This window comes from Oryzias melastigma, linkage group LG10 (assembly GCF_002922805.2).
Source record: "Oryzias melastigma strain HK-1 linkage group LG10, ASM292280v2, whole genome shotgun sequence".
Lineage (NCBI taxonomy): Eukaryota > Metazoa > Chordata > Actinopteri > Beloniformes > Adrianichthyidae > Oryzias > Oryzias melastigma.
In genome coordinates, this window is record NC_050521.1 from 15571383 (window position 1) to 15587203 (window position 15821).

Sequence of the window (15821 nt, forward strand, 5' to 3'; positions counted from 1 at the left end):
ATTTCTCCTGCTCTTAAATCCTGGATCTGTAGGAGTGATGAATCACCTCAAATGGGTCATTTTTTAATCCTTGCCTTGGCCCCAGATCAGGAGAAAGGAAGTATCAATCATTAGCATCTAAAGTAATAAACCATTAAAATTGTTTTCAGTGTTACTGATTTACAATGTTGTCTTTGATGACGATGCAAATTAATATTCAGGGGATTAGGTGTTCCCCCTGACACAACAGCACCTGATATATACTTAAAGGTTCTGTGTTTGATGCTCCTCACACAGAGATTTGTCCCAAACGGTAAGAGTCCACTTTTTATGTATTATCATTGAATTATTATTATATATTTTTTTGCATTTAAAATGTGTTTTCAGATGATTTTCCTGTATTATTTGCTGCTTTCTAAAATAAGGAACATCCAGTTCACGCTTTCCATAAAAATAGAGATTTTCTCGTTTTTATTTTTACTCTTCATCAAAAGAAGCCAGTCTAGCAACCCCTCACTGAAGCGTAAATGGTTCAAAATGACACGCTTTAAGGAAACCCTTAAATCAAAAAAGCAGCAAATTTGAGTTGCAATTTGTCAAACTGATTCGCACGCTGCCTCTCGATGAGAGGATCACTCCGTATTGTGCGCGCCGCCACAAAACTCACATAGGATCTGAATGAGAGTTTGCTCATCAGTGATCCGTGAAAGTGTTTCCCACATGCTGCCACACACAGAGAGACGTACATATGGTAAAAAGGGTCCCTCAGCAGATCTGAACCTGCAGGAGGATGCCAGGCACAATGCTAATGATGCAGCGACTGTAATTGCTGTAATTTCGCCCGCTGTAATTACTTCCATCCTCTTTGCTTTTAAGGGATACTTTCATATTCCCTCATCCATTGAAGTCTTGAAGTTATTGCAAAGTGACTGATGTGAGAAAGAGGGGGAGAGAAAAGAAGCATTTAAAGGAAGGATGTATAAAAAAATAAAAATCACTGAAAGGGGTTCTTAAGAGCCGACTTGCAGCTGTAGGAAGTGGAGGATCAGCTGTATCTGTGCTGATGTTTCCTTACTGATCAGTTATGCGCGATCAGTCTGGCTTTAAATCTGCCACTTTAGCACGACAGGAGTGTCTTTTTTGCTCGGCTAGACTTCGGCTCTCAGTGGTCCTTTGGGGAGACGTATAGATGCACGCTGGTCTTCTCTGGCTGCAGGTGTCTGATAAACAAATGCTCTCTCATCTTTCCCCTCTACAGCAGTGTCATCCTGGGATTTTAATTACTTTCACATCACCCCGCAGCCCTCAAAGTCCCATATGTCCTCTCGCACGCTGGCTATAGTGTCGTCTGGACAGAGCGCAGGGCTCAAAGACAGGGGTAACAATAAACGTCTTTGAAATCCTTCACAGCCATCACCTGTGTGAGAACTTTGTTTCTTTTTTATCAGTGTTGAGGATGCATTCTCCTCAGCATCCAAAGCTCAGGTTGGACGAAGACACGGAGTCCGGCATCGGCTCCACCCTTGACCTCACAGGCAGCGGCGAGGGTGACTGCAAACATACAAATCAGCCCTTTGGATCACCTTCGTTAAGAGCGGCAGACAGAGTTCCCAGAGAGAACGGTACATCAATAGGAGAATCTCACTTTCATCTCAAGGAGTGGCAGCTGGTTTGATTTCTTTTGAATAGACTAATTATAACTGCAGAAGCTGAGCCAAATGCTTATCGGACAAGGACATGCTTCAAAAAAAAAAGACACAGCCGTAGTGGGACCATGTGGCCACACTGTCCCGCAGTGGCGTCTGGCTGCACTAGGGTAATGGTGGACGGAAGATGGCTTTGTTCTCTGCATGTGGGACCTGACTCAGGCTATCACTCTCACCCAGAACCCAGAGAGCAGAGAATACAAGACAAATGCAGCTGTGTGAAAAATTCCTCATTTTGGTGGCATTGCTCCTTGAGTGTTGCACTTTTTTGGCTTCTACCTGTTTTTATGTATTTTTCTTTTACAGAAACCCCCCGTCAGGCCTCAGCAGCGAGTCCACGCAAGATCAAACAGCTCCTTATCAGCATATCCAAGGTCCCTCTTCTCTTCATCCTTCTCTTCTTCTTTATTTGCTCCCTGGACACTCTGAGCTCTGCCTTCCAGCTGGCAGGGGGTAAGTATAATTCCCGCTGCCCACCCACTGTGTTGATCATCACTCAGTGAGTTGATGTTTGACAAATAAGCTGGCCACCGAGGAGCAACCTTTGCTGCTCCTCTTAGTCCCTCTGGGTCATGTACTGGGAAGCTTCATCTCCGACCTTCATAAATTTGGGGAAACAAGCAGTTGGAGTCATGTTTTCACATTGCTCATGGCAACCTTGTCATCCCTGAGTCTATTTGTTGTGTTTCCGTGTATGTGGGTGGCATATTTAACCAGGTAAAGTGGCGGGGGACATTTTCAAGGACAATGCGGTGCTGTCCAACCCCGTGGCTGGCCTGGTGGTGGGGATTCTGGTTACCGTGCTGGTTCAGAGCTCATCAACCTCCACCTCCATTGTTGTCAGCCTGGTGGCCTCCGGATGTGAGTAGGCGCATTAAAGCCTCGTGTAAAATGTCAGCATTTTTCACATTTTAAATAACGTTTTGAGGTTGAAAGAAGGCATCCAAGCCAGCCTCATCCAGTCTGTGTTTGTGCGCTTAATCCTTTTATTCTTGTGTGCCTCAGCAGACTATCATTACCGATGAATAGATGCAGCAATAAATAGGAAAACCTTGATAAATCAATTAGAAGCAAATAGTCGATTCTGAATCTTTGATGGCAGCGACAAATAAATAAACTGAGTCTCACAGCCTGTCTGTTAAACTAATCACTGACTGTATTCTAAAGAGAAGCTACAGTTAATTATTATCCTTTATTTTTGTATATGATGTAAAAGATTAATTTAGTAAATAGAAATGAATGGATAGATCTTTATGGGACCATGTAAAGCTGATTCTTGCTCTGTAAAATGTTCTTGTTACTCTTTATTTAATATGCCGCTTATTTCTAATATTTCTAACAGCTCGATTAAAGATTTGTGTTTTGTTTTTGACAAAAGATCAAACATATTACAAATAAAAAGGTTTAACTTGACCACAAAATAAGCAGATTTGCTGCCAAGTTATGAGCAGTTTGACCTCTTTTATTAAAAATCAAAGCTGACTTTTGATATTTCCAGTTTTATTTATTTATTTTTTTTTATTAGAAGGCAAACTATTGAATCCACCATTGAATCTTTGAGTTTAGTGGTTCTTTATTATCAAGATTGTTTACTTTTTAGGCCATTTTTAAGACGAGTGATCAGAATGACAACAAAAACAAAGCTAAAATAATGGATTAAAGACGTTCCAGGATAAAAAAATTATGTTCATGGAACTAATGTGTGACTGAACACTTTGATCAGCCCTTTATGCAATCACTGAGCTTTCCCTATGTCTGCTCGCCAAGTGTGAAAGGCCCTGGCCAGAAAGAACATTGTTCTTGGAGAACAAATGTTTGGCATCCTGCTGAGATTAAACCAGTTTTCTGTTGTCTATTAGTGAAAATTAAAGAAGCAGCTGAACAGTTAACTCTATTATTTCCTTGTTTTTAGTAATTACTTATCAAATTGCTGACTATTTAATCTTATATAGATATAAAAAAACAGACTTTATAGTTGGATTTACAAATATATTTCTATTCATTCTATTTAGGGCCAACATTTTATGGCATTTTCTAAGAGCTGATATTTGAGCATTTGAAACTGTGAAAGAGAACATGCTGCTATGACTGAGTTTAAAGGGCGATACTGACGCCAGCGGAACTATTCATGTTTGCATTACATTTTCACAGGTTTCTGGAATAAAAATGCACATGTTGATGTCCCACGAACACATAGAGGCAAAAATAATGAGCACTTTCATGCCTCTGTATCAGCTGCAGTCGTAATGGATGTCTGTGGATCCATCTGTATCAGGGCTTGTTTTTTGTTTTTTTTACAGCCAAAACGGTTCCTGAAAAATGTAAAATGCTGGCGCACATTTGCTTGGAAAACATTTTTCCCATCAGCTTAAAAAAATATAAAAATCATGCAATAATTATGGCAGCAGTTTGCACAAATGTTGCATTAATTATGCAATTGTGACATTTAGACTCCGGGAGGCAAAATAATAATTTCACACAGACATTATGAGTATAACCAGTTATGTTAGAGCATATATTTTTATAAACATTTATTTGTCTTTTGATTAAAGAAAAATCTGTTAATCCTTTAACACCTATTGATGTCAGTGTGAACTTACCGTATTTGAGAATCTACTTGAAAGCAAAAATGTAAGTAAAACATCTTTTGTCATTTCTTGAAATAAATTGAGGCATCACGGGGTTTCAGAATGTAGAAAGAGATTATTTTTGAGACTTTCAGCTCAGATTAAAATAAACAGAAAAAAATGTGTAATCAATTAAGGTTAAAAATGATTGTAATAACTGTTAAAGAAATGTCCCTCTGAGATAAATTAATTGAATTTGAAAAAAAAGTACTTTTATACTAGGCTATAATTAGGGTGTTTTTGTTAAGTAGCAAATTAAAATGTTCAATATAAGCTACAAATAAGGAAGAATGATGCAAAATTTCTGAAAAATAAAAAATATGTCTGAAACATAAACAGGTGCCTGAAAATTGTGGGCCCAAAATAACTAGCAAATATATAATTTTTCCAATAAAAGCATGTGTCGTTTACCTGCACATTTATTATTGTTTTCATTACAGACCAACTGAAAAAAGATTTTGTCTTGAAATATAGAAAAAAAAGAATATCTTATAAAAATATTTCAAAACGGAATTGGAAAATTTAAGATTTGTGGTGTTAATAAAGCAAAAAATTGAATTGTTGTACCCAAATAATGCGAAAATGAACCATAGTGAAGTCATAACACCTCAAAGAACAAATCTGAGAGTATCATTTCCTGTTCTGCAATAAAAAAAGACATTTAGGATTTAGACTTTCACATGTTGCACATTTAGCTTCTGAAATGAAACAACATTAGTGTGAAGGAGCCATCACTCTATTCGTGAGGCCTTTTAAAAAAATAGGAAAGCACTGCAGTTGTAACATTAAAAATGTTCAAACATATTTCTTCATGAAGTGGGTCCCTGATGTCATTATCATTAGAGGCCCATGCAACATTAACCCCTCCTGTGAGAGTGCCTCCTCCGGTTTAAAAACCACAATCACCATTCGTCTATTCAGACTCAAGTCAGCTCCAGAACACTGCAGGCCGTGCATAGCAATTATACGTGGAGGACATGTATACATTGTCTGTTGCAGTTAGCGCATTTGCTATGCATGAAGGTAGAAGCGATGACCTTATTATGTAAAACGAAACCTTCTGTTTCGTCTTCTCCTAGTGCTAGAAGTGAAGTCGGCAGTTCCAGTCATCATGGGGTCCAATATTGGCACTTCTGTCACAAACACCATAGTGGCCATGATGCAAGCTGCAGAGAGAAATGAGTTTCAGCGGTGAGTGAGGAAATGTGGTAAAGCAGAGAACAGACAACAGAGGAGCAGGGAGGATGAAAACGAATCAGTCAAGTGGTAAGTAGGTATGACAAAAAATTGGAAGACGGAATGATAAAAGTGATGAAAGTCGCAGGGGACAAAGCAAGGGGGGGATGATGAGAAAGCATCGGTAGTTGTTTGCTGACTCTCATTGTTAACCTCTGTTTCAGTGTAATTTCAAAATCGTGACAATAATGGCATCAGTCCAAATTGACTCCACAACAGTAAATATCTGGTATAAATAGATACTACACTCAACAGATGCCATGCTATTGTGCCATTTTCTGAAGAAACATATCCAAATTTAGGAATATTTTGGACTCACAGGAAGTCAACAATGAAAGCCTTCACTGCAGCACACAATCCGAGAAGTTCACCCCTGAAAATGATATTTAGGATTAATTACTTTGAGTAGAAGATCAGCTTTATTGGTGGCTGACCCCACAGAACACAGTTAATTATCTTGACCTGTTTCAGCGCCTTCGCCGGAGCAACCATCCATGACTGCTTCAACTGGCTGTCTGTCCTGTTTCTGTTGCCTCTGGAGGCGGTGAGTGGGTTAATGACCCGGCTGTCCCACCTCCTGGTCAGTATCTTACAAATCCAGTCTGGGGAGGACGCCCCCGAGCTTCTAAAGGTCATCACTGAGCCAGTCACAACGCTCATCATACAGGTAAACATGTCAGTGAGGCTGCATTTTCTCAATACTCTCCCTTGTAAAACTGTCCTTCAAAATGCAGTCATGGAGAGACCAAGTGCTGCAACATCAATCTATTTGTTTCCTACACTCCCCTCTTTTTAATTAGGGTCACAGAGGCCCTATTTACCCTCTCCCAGCTGTCTTCAAAAGAGGGGAGGTTACATTCTGAATCCCCAACAGAGGTCCATGAAGACTATCAACATGGTCACTCTTGCTCTGAAAGGCGAATATAGTAATTTTTGATTTGTGGCTGGCAGGAAGAGGTGCTGTTGAACCCAAATGTTGGAGACTGGGCTTTGTGGACAGAAATTGAATGTATAATAAACTGACCCAAATATGACACAAAAAATTCATAAAAAAATTCACCAGAAAAAATCATAACTGACAAAACCTAAAAAAAAAATTCAATTCCGACAGTACCCCTCCCCAAAATGGCAGATCCCAGGTGCCCCAAAACAAAAACACCTGGGAGAAGAGGGCATAGAGGAACAAAACCAAAACAAGTCCATGAAAGGGAGCAGCCTCGGCAACCCTCCTCTGGATCAGGAAACATACAAGTGGGACGAGTGGTGATCAAGTTGTGGGCAGGACTATTGGCATGGAGTAAGCCTTCCCATCATCCCTTTGTTTACATGCTCCTCCGCATCTTATAGCCCTTACAACCCTAACAGAACATTACCAGCATTATGAGCAATAGTAAAGCTATCCAGCCGTACAGCTATGAGTCAGACGCCAGCTCAGATGAGGAAAATGAAGACGTACATGGATCTAGTCGTCTACAAGTGGATGCATCAGAATGGAGCGGAGCAGGGAGCTTGCAGCTTGCCAATTTTTCTTGCTTGAAATTAGGCTTTCTGACTCTACTTTGATTTTTTTCCTTTGACAAAAGCAAAAAAAACAATAATAATATAAGAAAAAGCTCTTAATCAAGGAACTTAGCCTATTAGCATGACAGGCTGGTCATCTTTAACTAGTGGATAATTGAGGGAAACATTCGCTCTGAGTTACAAAACACAGGAAATTCTTTTTTAATGAACTAATATTCATATTAAGCTTAGTTAAAGACAGCATGATACATTATTAATGTGGAGATCAGGTTTAAAAAGAAGGTTTAGCTTGGATCAGGGACACCTGCTAAAAATTTACATTGGTGCTTCAATACAATCATTAAACTGTTCAAATATTTAACTGACTATTTTAATAAATGTTTATCTGATTGCAATATATTTTTGAATACAAGTTCTTTAACCACTAGATAAAACCTATTTTATAATTGTAAAGTTTTTGACAAAATATCAGTGCATTTATTCACATTGCACGTACCTGAAAGCTCTGAAAGCCTTTTCTAATGGAGAAAATAGTTTGGACTTTTTCTAATCATGTTTCTTCACTATGATTTAAAATACTTAAACTATTTCTCGTTTTCCTTTTAGCTGGAGAAATGTGTGATCACAGGGATTGCCATGGGAAATGAGGGCATGAGGAACAGGAGCCTGGTGAAGGAATGGTGCCAGGTATAATCGCTCTGTTGTGCCATTCTTTCCTGCACATTTTGTCACACACAGCATTCGAAGTATTAAAGTCAAACCTCTTCTTCTTTTTCCTTTTTTCTTTCAAGTCTGCTGGCAATGAGAGTTTTGACAACTGTGGCCTTAATGAGATCCCATTGTCGTCACGTGTTAAATGTAAGTAAGATCAGTTTTTGTTTTTTACTTTTTAAAAGCTAAAAATGAAATAAAAATCTCAAAATCTGTTTTTTTTTTTTCTTCTATTTTAGGTAAGCATTTGTTTGCATCCACACAGTTGTCAGACCTCACAGTGGGTCTCATTCTCCTGGCTGCTTCTCTGGTGGTCCTCTGCTCATGCTTGCTGCTTCTGGTCAAACTGCTTAACTCTCTTCTTAAAGGTCAAGTCGCAAAAGTCATCCATAAAGTCATTAACACAGGTGAGTTATGAACTTAGCAGCTAAAGTCAGTAATGGAATAGGAGGATTTTTTGGTCCACTCAAACCCGAGTTTAGTAAGACCTAAACACTATTGTTTAAACTGTGTTGTAGTTGTGTAGTGATTGTCTTGTTATTGTATCCTGACAGACTTGCCTTATCCATTTGGGTGGCTGGCGGGATACTGTGCCATGTTTGTGGGTGCAGGCGTCACATTTGTGGTCCAAAGCAGCTCTGTTTTTACTTCAGCCATGACGCCACTGGTAGGTGAGTAAAGTGTTTTGTTTTACCTTAAACAACAAGTCTAGTTTAACATAATTATGCTTTTTCAAGTGGAGCTTTTGTCAAACAGTCAATTTCTTGTCTAAACTGTGTTTTGTTCTCGTTTAGCATCTGTATTACACATTATTTAAAATGTTGAGGTCAAACAGAAATTAATGTTAAAAAAGATTGAAAAACAAGAAATATTTGCTTTTTTTGTGTGATTCAAGAATCAACAGGCTTCTGCGCTGAAATATATTTTAAGAAATAAGCTTCTCTAAACATTTTTCACATATATTGTTAAAAAAAAGTTTGTTGAAACAAAAATGTAATACTTAGCTGAAAATTAGCCACACACAAAAAAATGAGACACCTTAGCAACATACAAATCTATACATAAATAAATAATTAATTAATTAAATTCCCAATACCCGTAGAAGTCTTGGGGCTTTAAATACAATTGAAAGTCAAACCAAGTTGAATTTTGCATTTTTTACATATTGGATTAGAGCTGTGGAGAAAAAGCCTGGAGCCAGATGTGTACCACTTCAACATTTCCATCTGTAGGTGGCGCACATGTGCTTGTTATACAGTAGACAAAGAAAAAGAAGAGCCACCTTCTGCTTGTCGAGTGTGAACAGCATGAGCTAGGCTCTCGTTCAAGAACACTGGTTTAGCGCATTCTCCAATGCATGTCTTATGCGCTCCTAGTCCGTAATTTGAGAAAGCCATAAATTCAAGTACTATATATATATATATATATATACACCCTTAAAATAATGTACATCATAAGCATATTTTTGCTATATTTAAACTAAGTTAAAAACTAAAAAGGACCAAAACTGTCAGAAATCAGGTTTTTGCTGATTTGCACTTTAGGATTTTTTTCAAATCCTTTTGGTCTGGTCTTTGTTTTATTTTTTATGTTTATTGTTATTTATTATAGATAGCACATTTTTCTTAAAGTGATTGCATCCTTGGGTTTAACTCATATCACAATACAAAGCATGAAGACTTTTCTCCAGTTTCTGCTGGGTTTAGTGGTCAAAGCGAAGGTGCCATATAAAGTTTTGGGGTCATTCTTCTATGTGGCTAGTTTGAAGACCTAAGGTTTTATTTCAGCGCAGGCCTGTGTGGAGGTTATTGCTTATAACATCTTATTAGACTGGACTCTGCCCATGCTGATAATTTGTTCTCGGTAGAAAAAAAAAAAAAAAAAAACATTTGTGCAGAGGTTACTTTAGTCAAGTTTATTGCCTGAACTCTGCTGCAGGTATTTCAACCTGGAATCCATGCAATTATTGCGATGTTGGACAGTGATGATGAAGCATGGCGGAGAAGGAAAAAGAAAGAACTGAAAATAATAGCGCTGGGGTTGCAGTGTCGCTCTGATCCAACAGCTCACAAGGTTCTGCATCAAGCTATGGGTGATGCCACAACCCCATAACATCTATAATTGTTATAAATCTTTCAAATCAAATAGAACTGTATTATATTTGTTATGTAACTAATACATTTTGCTCATGTTTTCGATGGCAAAGGGCCACAAATTATCATGTTGACTAATGGTTCGTCTCCTTTCCAGACCATACCAAAAAAGGACGTAAGTTTGTGTATGTCTTCTAAGTGCCTCAGTGAAGTTTTTAAGAAGATGTTGCATAACATGTGTTTTGTAATACTGGCTAATAGAAGCATGCAAAATCAGTGATGAGTGACTCACCAACCTGCTACACAGTAATAAATGTAAGATCGGAATCATTTTGTAATTAACCAAGCTTGAAATTGAAAAAGCCACACACTGTTTTGAGAAAAGAGGGTCATTAATATTACTTAATAGATGATCATAAGTACTTCATATTGAGTTTGAAACTCTCTACGACCCCCTTTTTTATTTCAAAGGCTTTAAATTGGCGCAACCAACGGAAAACATCCATTGAAGAACTGAACAGAATGTGTTTCGTCTAACTTGTTTGCAGAGCGCATGATCCTATTTTCTGCTGTTTCTCCTCCAGGCATTGGTGTCATCAGTCTAGAGAGGGCCTATCCTCTCACCCTCGGCTCCAACATTGGCACCACTGCCACTGCTCTGCTGGCAGCTCTGGCTAGTCCTGGGAATAAACTAGCAGCTGCAATACAGGTAAGCTGATTTTTTTCCTTTTTTTTTGGAAGAAATCTCCATTTTAAAGCCATGTGAGGCTTTTGTAAAGGCTAAAAGTAGACCCCGTTGCCATGGTTTTCAATGCTGGCAAAATGTGGACCATTCCTTAGTTGGGGCACTTCTTTGGAAAATATAAATATCTGTTTTCACCCACGAGAAGAAAAGCAAAATCTCTACAGAGAATTCTTTAGAGCTCTGCTCCAACACTGACACTCTGCATCTCTCTTTCTTCTTTTAGATTGCTCTCTGTCACCTCTTCTTCAACGTTTTTGGGATCCTGCTTTGGTATCCAATTCCCTTCATGCGCATACCCATAAAGATGGCTCGTGTCCTGGGGGAGCGGACTGCCAAATACCGCTGGTTTGCAGTGCTATACCTGCTTCTCTGTTTCTTGGTCTTTCCATCAATAGTGCTGGGCCTCTCCTTAGCTGGCTGGCGGGTCATGGCCGGTGTTGGGGGTCCTTTTCTGGGGATCACCCTCTTCATCACCACCATAAACGTGATGCAGTCTTGTAGCCCTCGCCATCTGCCCACCAAGCTCCAAAACTGGGACTTCCTGCCTAAGTGGATGCACTCTCTGAAGCCGCTTGACCGCCTGATCACCAGCGCAACCGTCTGCTGCAGAGTCACATGTGAAGAGGGTCAGGATGATGAGAAAGAGGAGCCCATCTTAGAACACCCAGCACCTGTTAGTGTGGAGGAAAAGTCCTCTCAAAGGACAGAACAGCTAGCATACTCTAACCCGGTGCTAGACTGTCTTGATGAGACGAGTCCAGGCGTGCTGGTTTTTAAATTACGAGGGTTAGAAAGGTGCAACAGCACTCCACTGTGAAAACAAAGATATTTTAGAGTCCACAAAAGGTTAAATGGACTCCAACTTAAAATTGTTTGAGTACTCCAAAGGGCTTTGAAAAAAAATAGATGTCATAGTTTCTAGATGTCATTCTATAACCCCTTAGATGTATTATACATCTCTACAGCCATGTGGCAGACAGAAAGCATTGATTTAAGATGAAATGTCTTAAAGTCTTGCTATTAAAGCTCAATGTTGAAAAGAAACCCAAAACAAGGTATAATCTGTACTTAATGGAGGGCTTTGAGGTTCATGATTATCAGTTGAGTAAATGATTGAGCTTTGAGTAAATTAGGCAAGTCAAGCATTCTTTTTGTTATCACTTTGAGTGCAGCAGCATGGATGTGAGTGGCATATTCATCTGAAACTTTACCTAAATTGAGGTTTGGAACTTGTGAGCAATTAATTTTTTTTATCAACCGATTTCTATTAACCTTCGAGCATTATAGTGAAAAGTCTGACTGGCAGAAGCTGTTTCCTGTTTTGTTTTTTAACGTGAGAAATTCGCTGCATTGCAAAGGTATTAACGTTGTTTTTAAACCCATGAACTCAATTCCACTTGAAGGGGTAGCAGGAAAATAAAATGGCTTTTTACATAAGTCTGAAACTTCCGGCCTCGAGGGTCGATGACCTACATGTGTTTTCCAACTAACCTGCCATTGAAGCTCTACATTGGCTAAACACATCTGATCCAGGTAATCAGCAGAAGATGAGGCAGGATTTCTTAAAAACCAGCAGGATGACGCCCCAAGAGTTCCCCACAACAAACCGTGGACTCAAATACACAAAATCACATCAACCCGTTTGTTTCTACACTGGGATTCAAAGATACCTGAATTAAGGTCTTGTTTGCTTTCTCTGCATCTGGGTCCAGATGAGCTTTCACACCAGCCAAATTAACTAAACTTTGAGGTGAAATGAACTTATGTGCCAGAGTGAATATTTAGTTAAAATGGTAAATGGCCTATACTTGTACAGCCCCTTTTTAAACCTTGCTTTAAGGCCCAAAGTGCTGTACAGTCTTTACAGTCAGTCCCATTCACCTACACTTTCACTTACTGATGACAGCTTTACTGTTTTACAATGGGGCCAACCTATAACCACCAGGAGCAATGTGGAGTTCTGTATTTTGCCCGAGGATACTTTGACACGTAGGCAGGCAAGGTGGAAAAGGAACTTTTGATCCTTTGGGAAGAGACCAATCTCTTTTCCTCAGCACCACAGTCGCTTCCTAGATATAAATCATTGTAGCTTCTCTGGTATTCTAGTGATTATTCCCCTTGACCAGGTTTAGGTTATTGGTTAATTCTAATTATGAATCTTAACTTGAATATATGACCAGTTTTTGTCTTGACCTAGACTTAAAATACATGATCAAATCTTTGGCATAAAAATATGAATTAGTTTCACCGGAAAAACTGTATTTTGACATCAGTGTTTTGCAGTTTTTCCTGTTGTCGGTTTTAGAATTATCCTGGAAGTGAAAGTAGGGCGTTACAAAGCTGCATTCACACTGGACGTGAATTTGTGCATCAAATTCGCGTCTGCCGCCTCTCTTTCGTCAAGTTTACTGCTCAATGCCTTAACGCCTGGCCATGGGACAACCACCAACGTTTCTCTTGATTTCATTTGCTGAAAACATATATCATGTTGAGCAAGTAGCTTGAGTTTATATGCTTTGGAGAGCTCTACAGAGGCGCCAGCAAGCACATCTCAGTGTCTGGGTTTACCGGATTACGGTTGTAAGAAAATATCAATTCAGTTAACAATCGCGATAATTTATTTGGTGATACTTGTATCAATTTAAAATATTGCCATGGCGATATTTGATTAAATACTTAAAATAAAATCATATAGGTCTGTCTTATTTTTTTTTTATTTTTTGCACCTAAATATTTTTTTTTAATTACCAAAAGAAAAGCACAGTGAATTTACTTGGGTAAAAGCAACTTGTTTACAGTTGCAGTACTTAATGTTTTGATCATTACATAACAGGTATTATACATTTTTTTACTTTTGCGAAAAATGTATTAATATTCATGTAATTCTTAAGTCATAATAAAAAAAATAATGAAATATTTTCTGATTCTGTCTTAGGATGTATTGCAATATGCATCATATAGCCAGATTCTTGCAGTCTCTTCCAAAAATAATAAAAACACCATAATCGAGCGGATCTTTTTTCAACCAGCTGATCGAGTCACTGAAAATGTCTTGTGGCCAAGCTGACTCCCTGGTTAGTTGACACAGCTCGCTACATTTGACACTCAAATTGAAACACATCCGACATTAAAATCGCACCGCAGGACTTCAGATCACATTTGCACATAGACTTAACATTGAAACTCGACGCCCCTGCCGTGCAAATTGCATCCGTTGTGAATGCAGCATTAAGTAAGACTGACCGAAGCGAAAAATACAGAAATTCACATTTATGCTAATTTTCAACTTAAATGACCCAGTGGCGCTAACAGTTTTGGCCTATCAAGAAAGCTGTCTTACAATTAAAACCCTCATTTCAACTGGAACTGGTATCTACTCCACAGTACCAGACTATAGATCTAAGCAAAAATTAAACAATTCTACCAGTTTCCAGCTCTAAACAAAAATCAGGGCACCAGGACATGAAAGCAGAGAATGATGAATAGAAAAAATAATAATAATAAAATAAAATGTAGTAACTCGGGGTGTCGTTTCTCTTTTATCTAATCATAAAATCATCTAACACGATTTTATCGAAAGTTGCATGTGTTTTTTGTTTAATCTCCACAAATGAGAGTTGATTGCCAAAATAAAGCTATTATAATGACTTTTTTTAAATTATATGTCTCTTTAAAATAAATACCAAGTTTATCCATTAAGATAATCACTTCAGGCAATGATCCGTCACTGCACAAATGTTCAGCTGTGCGTAGAATGGGCTTATATAATAGGGAGTCGAAACCATAACCATAATAGCTAAATCTTAATTTTTTGGTGGTATATTTAGGCCTGTTGGGAAATGGATTTTATTTATTCTGGCCTCTAATTTTCATAGAAAAACAGATAGAGAGCAGCTTGCTTCCCCCCCTCAAAGTTTAGCAAAACAACTGTGCGAGCAAGAAGCCAAATGCTTGCTTATTATGTCAGAATATTTTGTATTCATTGCTCATGCAAGTGTTTGTGGGTGACTGAATCCACACAGACACTAGAAGACATGGAAATCTTCACATTAGCTTCTTGTTGTTACCCACAGGGACCTGTGTGAAGCCTGTATGTTTGTAGTTTTGCTGGTGTGCGTTCACTAAGTGGGCGAGCGCGCACACTCGGAGGTGGCGCTGAATGTGTGAATATGTTGCTGTGCTCCATGTTGTTGTACAGCAATTTATTGTGTCTTTAAGGGGTGTCGACTCTCGGCTCTCTCGGAAAAAGGAATTGAGAGACTGGAGTCGGAAACTCCTCCACTTTGAGGTGACGGCTGAGGCGACGACATCCTCAAGAGCTCAGGATGAAAGCAGGGAAATCAATATTCAAAACCGGGACCGGGAGCTGCCACACCTGTCATCGACGCTGCACCTCCCTCTTTGCGTTTCTAAATCAAATGCAGCCAATTCCATCCGCACATGCAAACTTCTAAGCTGGCTCTTTTTGATCACTTATCTACAGTTTGTAGGTTCTCTAAGCTGCAGCTGGTGTTTTTATTTTTTTCTAGAGGCATTAAAATCCTAAATACTGTTGGTTCCCTCAAGTTTCCTCGCTCTGCATTGTTTTCTGTTACTGCGAAAACCCGGCAGGTCATCGTGTCCTAAGAGATTTATGCGTGTCTTTGCCTCAGGAGGCAGAGCAATCATCTGTCAACTGGAAGGTTGCTGGTTTGATTTCTGGCCTTCAATTTGCATTGTCATGTGCAGAAACGCAGAACTCCACTGAGGACTAATCAGTATGTCTATGTGTGAACACGAATTCAACTGGATTTATGCAAGAAGTTGACACGACCAGGAGAATTCTGTTGAAATGCATGGGAAGTTAAAGTACATGATTCCCCTTTAAGGGTTTTCATTCACATGTGCAAAAAGAGGGAGGCTAAAAAGAGAAAAAGAACACTAAACCTAAGAAAAAAATAACACTAGAAAGAAGTAAAATGATTTATTCATGCAGCAAGAATCTAGAAACAAGGAGTTCCACACAAGTAAGAGAAAATAAGTTAAAAAAGCAAACAGTTAAAATGACTTAAAACTGAATGTTATACAGCCCAATAGTAAAGTGTTAGTTAAAAAAAAAAAAAATGCTTTGTGTTTTTATGTACCTACTTGTACTTCATTTTGATTTTGGTGACAAAAACCGTTGTTGTAAAATGGAAATGAATTCATTTTAGAGAAAATATAA

The 15821-nt window shown here is 38.7% G+C and overlaps 1 protein-coding gene across 1 annotated transcript; it reads left to right on the forward strand.

The window, feature by feature from the left end:
* The first annotated feature begins 1296 nt into the window (after positions 1–1296).
* slc34a1b (solute carrier family 34 member 1b) lies at positions 1297–14017 on the forward strand. The gene is given in 12 exon segments (XM_036214058.1): positions 1297–1357; positions 1428–1601; positions 1992–2138; positions 2403–2546; positions 5392–5503; positions 6020–6215; positions 7676–7756; positions 7861–7934; positions 7937–8187; positions 8335–8451; positions 10458–10582; positions 10842–14017. Coding segments are annotated over 12 exon segments (2076 nt in total). The 3' UTR covers positions 11436–14017.
* Positions 14018–15821: the final 1804 nt, after the last annotated feature.